Raw genomic sequence first — 11,860 nt, forward strand, 5'->3', positions numbered from 1 at the left:
AATTTATTATCTTGGAGAAAAAATTAATATTATTTTAATGTGTATAAAAAGAGGTGGAGTAAAAAAGTAAAATTAAATAAAATTTCTTTTTATCTTTCTTTTTTAAAGTATTTATGATTTTTTTAAGCTTAGATAAATTGGAAAATTTTATTTTATATACTCTGTCTATTCTTTTTCCTCCCCTGTACTTTTTTATAAAATAAAAGGAAATATTAAATATAAATTTTAAAGTTATAATTTTCTTAATGCTGACTCGCGTGGTGGCAACATTTTAAAGAGTAAAAAATATTTTAATGGGGGAGGGGGGGGGTTAGCTTGGCCTACACACAGGGTTGCCAGGTCAAAATTTTCAAATTGTGGGAAAAATTTGGTATTTTTGGGATTATACTTATCGAACTAGAAAACGAATTATACTCAAACCAAAGACAAAAATTATACTCAAACCGAAAGAAACAAAACCTTTTATTTTTCAAACACTAAAATCTAACAATGAATCAATAATAATAAAATATATCCAATACATAAAAAAAATCAATATTATTTTCTTAAAATTAATAACAATAATGAACACCTCCCTTATTTTTAAGAGGCGTTCTCAGGTTACTATATATATATAAAAAAAAATATTACATTTCTATAAAATGCTCGTTTTTATTCATTAACTTCAGTTATACCCATTTCTGCAAATTCTTGTTGTACTTCCTCAGCTACATTCATCTTAATAGAAAAACTATCGGGTCTTTTCCTTTGCAATATTGGTTTCTTCATAAGCGTCTTATGCACTCCAAAATTTTTCCGATTATTCAAAACATGTTTCAGGAGTACTTGCTTAGGCCCCAGGATTACGTTAGAACGATCCAGAATTGTGTTAGAATGAGCAAAATTCGAATCATTGAAAACTTTATTTTGATTATTATCATTATTGTTGATAACATAGGTATTGCTGGGACTGTTAGCTGCTTTGTGTCCTTCTGTTCCACAGGCAAAACAAGTTAAACGGAATATAGGTCTGTTGAACAATTGCTGAACATTCATCCTTGATCTATGAAAGGATGGTTGCACATTTATCGTTGGTTGGTTTGGTGGCTGACCATTTCTCACAAGTTCCTCCTTCCTATTTGCCAGTTCAGTCCATGCACAGGCTAAAGCAGTTCCCTTTTGCGCTTCATTGATCTGCAGGATACTAGATTTTAAGTTAACGTAATACGTGTTCATGGTCACTCATATTAAAAAAAAAATTTTCCAAACAAATTTCCCGAATTTTTAATTAATAAAATTATTTACTAAACATCATTAACTTCTCTTATTTATTCCAACTTATATTTAATTATTATTTTCACAATAAACAATTAATTTGATAAACAAATAACATTTTTTAATCAACTCACCACCCTCATTATTTATTTCAAAACATATACTTTTTAAACCTCTGTAACTCAACTTTTTATCTCTTGCTGCATAAATTTCACTTTTTCAATAATGATTCATAAATTGTTTAAATTTATCCCTTTTTTTATCAACTCTTTTATTTCTCGGTGCATATGTTTCATTTCAATAATAAAATTAATAACTTTTACGTTAAATATAAATTAATTTCTTTCTACCAAATAAATTGATTTCTTATCTCAACATTCTATCAATTTAAAAAGTTAACAAAATTTACATTACTATAAAATAATTCCCCTCTTCAACTTTTCCTTTTATCTCTCAACTGTTTTTTTTAACACAAAAAAAAAACTATTAACCACGATATGCTTCACTTCCCTTAAGAACAAATATTTAATAAAACAAAAGATGACCTGCTATATACATTTTTGTTAAACCAAACGAACTATCAACATATTCAGTTATATGTATCTCATTTTAATATACCGACTATATACTAAGATAATTCTTACTTTTACCTTTGCATACTTCTAACTATTCAATTATATATATACACATATACCAAACTATATCTCAGTTTGTTTTTTTTTCATGAACCTTAAACAAATATCTTAATAATCATAACTCGAAATGAACCGAACAAATATTTTAATAATCATAACTCGAAATGAACCGAACAAATATTTTAATAATCATAACTCGAAATGAACCGAACAAATATTTTAATAATCATAACTCGAAATGAACCAAAAAAATATTTTAATAATTATAACTCGAAATGAACCAAACAAATATTTTAATAATCATAACTCGAAATGACCCGAACAAATATCTTAATACTCAAAATAGACTAAGATATTCCTATTCCAATTAATTTAATAATTAAAATGGTTTAAAATATTTAAATTATATATAACCTTTTATTCTATTCTATATTTCTAAATTCTATACATATTTTTTATTCTATTCCACTTTATTTCCCCCTCTTTCTTAATTGATCACAATGCCTCATTACACTTTTATTTTTTATTACTACTGAACATAATTTACTCATCAAATTCTCTATCACCGCGCCTTTTTCCCATTTTTTCCCTTTTCCATACATTCTAACCCAAACCAATTGATTCACTATATATTTCACCTGATTTTCCTTCTCCTGTATCTCCACAATTTCCCCAGGTTTTAACATATCTAAAAACATATTTATTTTTCGACCTAACAATTTTTCCGCAGGCGATTTACCATCTTTGCCTTTAGCATTATTATAATACAACTGCAATACCCATATTTCACTTCGGTTATCTGTAGTTTTCATTAACCAACTTTTAACAATCGCCACCATCCTTTCCGCCTGTCCATTCGAACTAGGATGGTACGGTGGTGCAACTATATGATTCGCATTTAATTTGATACAAAAATTTTTAAATCCCATACTAATAAATGCTGGACCTCCATCCGATACCATAACTTTCGGTATCCCAAATCTCGAAAATATTTTTTTACAAAATTTTATTACAATTCCCGTGGATAACCCATGTACCTCCACGAATTCTATCCACTTCGAAAAAGAATCCACCATTTAAACAAATTTTTTCCCTTCCCACTCGAAAAAGTCCAAATGAATTCTTTCCCAAGGTTCTCTAGTTTTCGGCCAACTACTATTTTTATCTTTAGGGAGCATATTGGCACAGGCATTACAAATCTCACAATTTTTCCCTAATTTATCAATTTCTTCATTCATACCTGGCCACCATATGTATTCCCGACCCCATTGTTTCATTTTCGTAATTCCCTGATGACCCGCATGTAAAATATCGAAAATTTTTCCTCTTAAATTACGAGGTGGTAGGACTACCCTTTAACACTTTAGTTAACATCCTGATAAGAGCTTCCTCTCCATCTTCTTCATCAATTTTCACCTCTTGTTTCTCATCAATGATTTCTAATCTAGACATAATGTCCGGCAAATGATTCTCTTTTCCCTGCCTATACTTCAACTCCAAATCAAAACTTCCCACCAGCAGTAACCACCTTTGCAACCGAGGCGACATCATTAACTCCTTATTATCTTTTTTGAAAAGATGTATTAAGGGTTTATGATCCATATCAGGGGTTCGAACCGAACCGAATCGAACCGCAAAACCGAAATGAACCGTTATGATTTTCTGAACCGTAACCTTAACCGAACCGTTATGAAGAAAATATTAAAAGAGCGACCGAGCCGTTATAAATATTTTGAACAGGTTTAAACCGGTTCAAAACGGTTTTAAAAATAATTAATTTTAAATTATTAACCTAAATTTAAAATTTTATATTTCCTTGGGGGCATTTTTTAAATTGGTGATTTCTTTTCAAATTAAATATTTTTATTTTATCAACATTATATATCAAATAATACCAGGTTTGTTGTTTTTTCTTTAAATACTTAATTTATAAGAGATTAGACAATTTATCTGTTAATTAGATAAGATATCTTAAAATCAGACATAATTATTCTTGGCTAAATTAACAAATTTATATATAAGATATTAATAAGATTTTAGAATAATAACTGCTAATAATTAGGAAAAAATTATATAATTCTATTATTAATAACATCTAATAGAAATCACGTACCTTTTACATTCATTTTTATATTATATGGTTTATTTTTTATCTCATTATAAAAACTTGGATCATAGAATTTAAATGACAATAAATAAAATAGTCAGCAATATTTTAATGATATAATAATTTTTTATTTATAATCATTGTTTTTTTAAATTCAGAATTCTAATATTATAAATTATTTATTATTATAATATGTTAGTTAGCATTTACCATTATCATATATGCAAAATAAAAAAATATGATTAAAGAATGGCATTTGTAATGAATATTTTTCTAAATCTGTATTTTTAAATAATAAAAATCTTACTATAAATCTTCTGTTTAAATAAGTTAATTAATATTGCATTAAATTATTTTTATACTTTTATTTATTTATTAATGTGTTTTATATTTAAATAAACTTACAGTGAATTAAAAATAGGAATTACATTTTGATGTTAAACTAAATATAAATACTATAGTTTAACTTAAATTACCTATTATGTCATATTATATTAACATCTAATAGAAATAAAGTACTGACCAATTTTTATATAATATTGTTTTACAATAATTTCTTATTAATTGATATGTCCAAAAAAAGTTTATCTTAGTTTATATAGAATATATCAGAGTGGGTAATTTGAATTAAACTATACTAGTTATATTTAGTTTAACATCAAAATGTAATTCCTATTTTTAAATGTAAGTCTATTTAATATAAAACAAATAAATAAAAGTATAAAATAATTTAATGCAATGTTAGTTAACTTATTTAAACTGAAGATTTATAGTAAGATTTTTATTATTTAAAAATACAGATTTAGAAAAATATTCATTACAAATGCCATTCTTTAATCATATTTTTTTATTTTGCATATATGATAATGTTAAATGCTAACTAACATATTATTTTAATAATAAATATTAGAATTCTGAATTTAAAAAAAAATATGATTTTTATAAATAAAAAATTATTATATCATTAAAATATTTATTGCTGACCATTTTATTTATTGTCATTTAAATTCTATAATCCAAGTTATTTAAAAAAATAAAAATGAAGGTAAAATTGTTTCTATTAAGCTTTTTTATTTATTCTATTTATATAATAAAAGATTTTCATCTATCATCATATAGCTTTTTAGTTATCTATTAAATGGTTCGGGAAAAGTCAAATCCTGTGCTTTCCTATTTTAAATTAGATATCATAAAAAATCAATCTATTTGTAAAATAGAAGATTGTGGTAAGGTCTTAACTGGGGACCATGCTGCAAATCTTGAACGACATATAGAAAGATTCCATTATTAAGAAAAAATTTGACTATTAAAAAAATTCAAATAACGAAAACTGCAAACCAGTATAATACAATCCAAGATGCTTTTAAGTCCAACACTACTACAATACAAATCAATATAAATAAATAAACTTTAATCCGCTCCTGCACCGAGCTAATAACAATTCACGGTATGCCAATAAAATCAATTGACGACAAAGCATTTCGAAATATTCTAGATCCAATAATTATAGGATTGGGTGGAAATTTAACTATCAATTCGGAAAATATACGCAATAATATTTAAAAAATGGCGTTAAATTTTTCGGGAAATATAAAAAAGGAAGTATATCAAAAACTTATTTCGTTAAAATTAGATATAGCAACTAGATATGATAAATCCATGTTGGGGATCAATATTCAATTTATAAATAACGGAAAAATAAAATTAAGGACTCTATGCATGAAAGTGATTAAAGAACGACACACATCAGAATATCTTAAAAAAATTATTCTAGATGTTCTAAAAGAATATGAAATAAAAATTGAGCAGATTTACACAATAACCACCGATAATGCAGCAAATATGATTAAGTTAATTAAGCTATTAATACTACACGATGAAGAAGATGATGAAGATGATGACCTTAACGATTATTTAATTAATGATGATTTAAATAATAATGATATAGATAATGATGATTTAAATAATAATGATATAATTCATGATGAAAATAAAGAACCTTTTAATATTGAAAATATTAATCTTGCATCAAATGCCAGATCCATATTAATAGGTATTAGATGTGCTTCACATACATTTCAATTAGCAATTAATGATTGCATTAAAAATTCAAATGAAATTGTCCTTATAAATAAAGTAAGAAACATCTGCAACAAAATAAGAAATCAGACAACAATGGCTATTCTCTCAAAATTAAATTTGAAAAAACCACTAATAGATTGTTGCACAAGATGGAACTCTATCTATTTAATGTTGAAGAGATTAATAGAGTTAAAAAGCTTTTGCCAATAAATATCGCTCCAAAGCGGAGAATGAATGGAAAATAATTAGTGACATATTAAAAGCTTTATATCCAGCTTATGTTTTGACAAAATATTTACAAAGTGAACAATTGACAATGGGCGATTTTTATGCTGCGTGGATCAAATGTCTCATGCAAATGAGTAAAGTAGACATTCCATTTGCCAGACTTTTAGTTTCTACGATGAAAGCACGAGAAATAAATTTCAAAAATGAAGTTTTTTGCTCTGCTATTTATCTAGATATAATGTATTTTTAACTTTTGAAGAAAGAGAGATCGCCAGAAAACATCTTTGTAAAACTTGGAACTTGATACAAAATCTAAATAATCAGAATATTGAAATTCCAAATACTATGCCTACGTGTTCGTATTCGAAGGATAATTTAGATGATGATTTTGAAGATTTATTAAAGTCGCATGAAATTCTTAATAAGAAATTCTCAGGGCATCGAAAATTTATAATAAATGTATAGAAATAGAATATATAATTCGGTCATTTGATAATATAGAGAGATTAGAAAAAGATACTAACATTTTGAATTATTGGGAAAATGTAAAGAATAGTATGCCAGAACTTTATAAGTTAGCTATAACTGTGCTAGCAGTTCCAGCTACGCAGGTCTCCGTAGAAAGAGCATTTTCAAGCCTTAAGTTTATACTCTCTGCGCAGAGAACTAAATTAAATCCTGAAATATTAGAAAATATTTTAGTTATCCGTTCGAATTCTCTTTTTAAACCTAAATAGTATAGTATACATATTATTTTATTCATTATTGTATTTACGCATGTTTGTTTTTATCTTATTTATTTATGAAATAAAAAAAAACTAATTTGTCTAATTTATATTTCCTAAATTTAATAAAAATATCTATTAGATTATTATGGATAAATTAAATAAGAAATTATAAACTAAAAAGATTTTTCTCTAAAATTAATATATACATGGTTAATGATTAATTTTTTTTAAAATTAAATTTATAAAAACCGGAACAAACCGAAAAGAACCGTTATAAATTATAAACCGAACCGAACCGATATGATTTTTTTTTAAAAAACCGAATGGAACAAAACCTTTATAAAATTTTAAACTGAAAACCGGAACGAACCGAACCGTTATACTAAACGGTTCGAAACCCTGATCCGTATACACCACAAATTTCCTCCCTATCAAATATTCTCTGCATTTTGTCAACCCAAAAATAACTGCCAAATATTCTTGTTCTATCACCGAATATCTGGTTTCCACCTCTCTGAATACCCTCGAAAAAAATATTACCGGTCTTTCTAAACCTTCTATCACATGCAATAAAGATCCTCCAACACCTTTATTCGAGGCATCTAACGCCAAAATAACTTCCAATTCGCTGTTAAAACATACTAAAATTGGCTCCTTGCTAATTTGTAATTTTAACCACTCAAACGCCAATTCTTGTTCATCTTTCCACTCAAAAGATACATTATTCCGTAATAACTCATATAAGGAAGCTGCTACCCTTGCAAAATCTTCAATAAATCTATGGTAATAATTTACCATTCCCATAAACGATTGAATTTCGGCCTTATTCACCGGCTTTCTCATATTCGCAATACTTATCAAATTTTTATCCAACGGTTTTACCTCTATTCCATTTATCTTATGTCCCAAATATACAACTTCGGTAACTCCCATAACACTTTTTTCACTACTCGCACGCAATCCTTTAACTTTTATTCGTTCAAAAACCTCTTCCAACCTTCTATTATGTTGTTCGACCGTTATTCCTGTAATCAATATATCATCCATATAATAACACCCTCTAACCCTTGAAAAACCGCGGTCATTGTCCTTTGAAAAATTGGTGCCGAAACACTTAATCCAAATGGCAATCTACAAAACGTAAACAATTCTTTAAACGTCGTTATGGTTAACAATTTCCTCGTAAATTCTTTCATAGGTAAATGCAAATACGCACATGAAAAATCTATTTTTGAAAAATACTTCGCCCCCTTTAAATTCGCTAAAATTTCTTCAATTCTCGGCAACGGATACTTTACTTCCACAACCCATGGATTTAAAGTTACTCTAAAATCCGCACAAATCCTTAACTTACCATTAGCTTTCCTTATCGGAACTAATGGAGTTGGCCATTCACTATATCCAATGGGACAAATTATTCCATCTCTTAACCAATTATCCAATTCTTTTTCCATTTCTGCTCTCCATTCAAACGGTACCCTCCTAACAGCACAATATTGCGGAATATACCCTTCTTTCAAACGTATATCTACTTCATAATCTACTAAACGTCCCAATCTTTCATCAAAAATTTCTTTATATTTTTCCTTCAAATTAACCATTGCCTTCCTTAACACCACTAAATCTTCTTTACTTTCATTTTCTATTTTTTTTCTCACCAATTTCACCGGAAAATTTTGTGCCACAGACAATTTTTCTCTCTCTAAATTCGAATCTTTGTAGATTTCATCACCACTCATATAACTATCCTCCAATCCCGATTCCCTTGAAATCAACTTTTTGTCTACCTCAAAACTAAAATTTTCATCACTTGTTTCCAAAATATTATCCATCTCTACATCCACAAATATCATCAATATCCAAATTAATATTTTCCCCAGAATCATATATTATAGCTTGTTTATTATTCACACGATCAGGCTCCTCCTGATCCATTTTTCCATTTATAGTTATTTCATTTCTCTGAATTTCCTCAAAATCATTTCTCGAATTTTTAATTTCCTCGATTTTTAATATTCCAATTTCCGAAATTCCATTTATTTCATTAACACAACTTTCCTGATTCTCATTTTCCATATTTTCCATTTTACTATTCTCCAAAATTTCATTTTCCACCAATTCATTTTCCGAAATTTTAATATCCACCTCCTTTACGGATGTTTCTAACGTTTCAATGTTTTTATCATCCTTTTTCTCTTGAAATATATTCAAAAATTTATTTTCCAATCCAAATTTAGATATCCAATTCCATCCCAAAATCGCACCAACCTCTTCTTTTATTATCCACAAATCCAAAAATTGTACTACCTGTTGTATGCAAATATATATATTTAGTGGAGCCCTTCTTAATTGGGTGGTATTCAAATTTATATAAATGAACTTTCATCGTATGCAAATAAATATAATTATTTTAAAGATGTCTATGATATGAATTTTTTAGATTATAGTTGAAAAAGAAATATATAATTTTTCATTACTTATTTTTATTATGAATTTTTACGAAATTATAATTTTTATAGTATATTAAAAGTGGAATAATAAAAAGATTTGAAATAAAAGAGAATCATTTTTGGGTATTCATCTCTCCCACTAGCCTCAGCAATATAAATATCAATCCCATATTGGTACAGTGGTGCCTTACAGTGATTGATCCAGGCTTTAGAAGATCAAAAGTCAGTCTAATTATACATTGGAAAGGTAAAAAAAATAAATATATATAAATTTTTGATAATTTCGGTTTTCTTATTGATGTTATATAAATTTTGGATCTTGGTATTGGTTTTATTCGTATGTTTATATTTATTTAATTGTTTAAGATTAGTTAAAATTATTTTAATCAAGTGATTATTGAGTACACTTTAATGTATATTACGCAAATAAATTTATTAAGTTTAATACTTGAAAATATAAGTATAATTATATTTTTGTTGCTAATTTTAAGTTTCACGTTCGGTTTAATTATAGGAAGAAATACGACTTACGTTAAGATAGAGATTAAAGAGTTAGAAAATATTAAGAATATATTAAGAGAGGAAGATAAGAAAAGAAATATAAACAACTTCATACGAACGGATAATTACAGACAGATAAGTTGCTATAGCTGTGGTCAGCCAGACCATATGTCGCGTGATTGTGATTTAACAAAAGATTTGAAATGCGCGAGATGTGGCAGGAATGGCCATTTAGCTATAAGATGTAGATTAAACAATATAATTGTGAGATGTAATATTTGTGGCCAGGATGGACACACTCAAGAAAAATGTAACAAATGACCAAGAAAGAAATATTTTGATAATGAATTTAATAATTTTTTTAATGTTGATAATTTAGTAGAAAATAAGAATAAATATTTTAATTTTAATAATAAATTTGGTAATAATAGTTTTTCTAATTTTAGTTCAGGTAAAATTAAGCATTTTAATTTTAATGATAGATTAGATAATTAAAATAATTTTGTTAATGTTAATAATTGTAGTAAAAATAAGTATTTTAATTTTAATAATGATAATTTGGATAATGTTGATAATGCTAGTGCAAGTAAGAATAATTACTGTAATAAGAACGATAAATTTTGCGATGATAAAAAGTGTTTTAACGTTGATAATTATAATTCAAGCGATATTAATAGAAGTGATATAAAAATAAAAATTAGAGATTTTGAAATATATAGAATTAAAAAGGCAACTTGTGTAGACGTACTAAAAATGGAATTAGAGAATTTTTTAATGAAGAATAGATGCCCTAGAGTAAAGATAAACATGGATGAAGCAGAAATTTGTTTTTTATTAGATACAGGAGCAGAAATTAGTTTGATAAGTATAAAGGATTTTATGAGATTTTGGCCAGAGAAAGAATTTGTTACAAAAAAGATAAGAGCCAAACAATTGGATGGTAGCATGGTGAAAATTTTAGGGTATTATAGGGTAAGGTTAATAGGAGTTAATAAAAGTATAAATTTGTGGATAACTACGTTGAAGATTGAACCAATTTTAGGATGGTATGATATAAGAACGTTAGGTCCAGTTTATAATTGGTGGAAATTTTTCGATACTATCCCTGTAAGTAATGATGAAAATAGTGAAATGATAGATTTCGAGAAAATTAAGTTACCTAGTATAGAAGATAAACAAGAATTAGTTCTCGATAAACTTAGAAATCGAACAACAGAATTTATTGATAATAGTGAAATAATAAGGAGTGATTTCGATAGATTTAAGTTACCTATTATAGAGGATAAACAAGAATTAGTTCTCGATAAACTTAGAAATCGAACACCAGAATTTTTGATTAATTATAGAGTCAAAGAGAATAAGATGTCAAGAGATATAAATTCTTTAGAGGTAACACCCGTCGAAATCAACAAACAGATAATTAAAGAGACAGTAGAACAAGAAGAGATTATCGAAAATAAATATAGCCATGAAATAAGTATGATTTTGGATCAGTACTTGGAGGTTTTTAAAGAAGAATTAGGGACTCTTAGAGATTTTGAAGTAGATATACGATTAGAACAAGGTTATCGACCTAAATATTGCAGCACAAGAAGATTGCCGTTTTCGTGGATAGAAGATATAAATAAGGAATTAGACAAATGGTTAAAAGAAGGAATTATAAAACCAATAGTGCATAGTGTATGGGCAACACCGTTAGTTCCCATAAGAAAACCAGACAACAGTTTAAGACTGTGTATAGACTATAAAGTATCAGTTAACCCGTGGGTAATAAACGAAAGATATCCATTACCTAGAATAGAACAATTGCTGGCTAATTTAAGAGGAGCAACAATTTTTTCAAAGATAGATTTTTCGAATGCTTACTTGCAAATA

At 27.0% G+C, this 11,860-nt stretch overlaps 1 protein-coding gene across 1 annotated transcript; it reads right to left on the bottom strand.

The window, feature by feature from the left end:
• Positions 1 to 2,359: 2,359 nt before the first annotated feature.
• On the bottom strand, positions 2,360 to 2,851 carry LOC135929818 (uncharacterized). Its single transcript, XM_065466546.1, has one exon. It carries the CDS (start codon positions 2,849 to 2,851, stop codon positions 2,360 to 2,362), a length of 492 nt encoding a protein of 163 aa, XP_065322618.1.
• Positions 2,852 to 11,860: the final 9,009 nt, after the last annotated feature.

This window comes from Gordionus sp. m RMFG-2023, chromosome 1, assembly GCF_954871325.1.
Source record: "Gordionus sp. m RMFG-2023 chromosome 1, tfGorSpeb1-WG-v2, whole genome shotgun sequence".
NCBI lineage: Eukaryota > Metazoa > Nematomorpha > Gordioida > Chordodea > Parachordodidae > Gordionus > Gordionus sp. m RMFG-2023.

Excerpts from the sequence above, each read along its gene's own strand:
- LOC135929818 (XM_065466546.1), bottom strand. The coding sequence starts at position 2,851 with ATGGTATCGGATGGAGGTCCAGCATTTATTAGTATGGGATTTAAAAAT.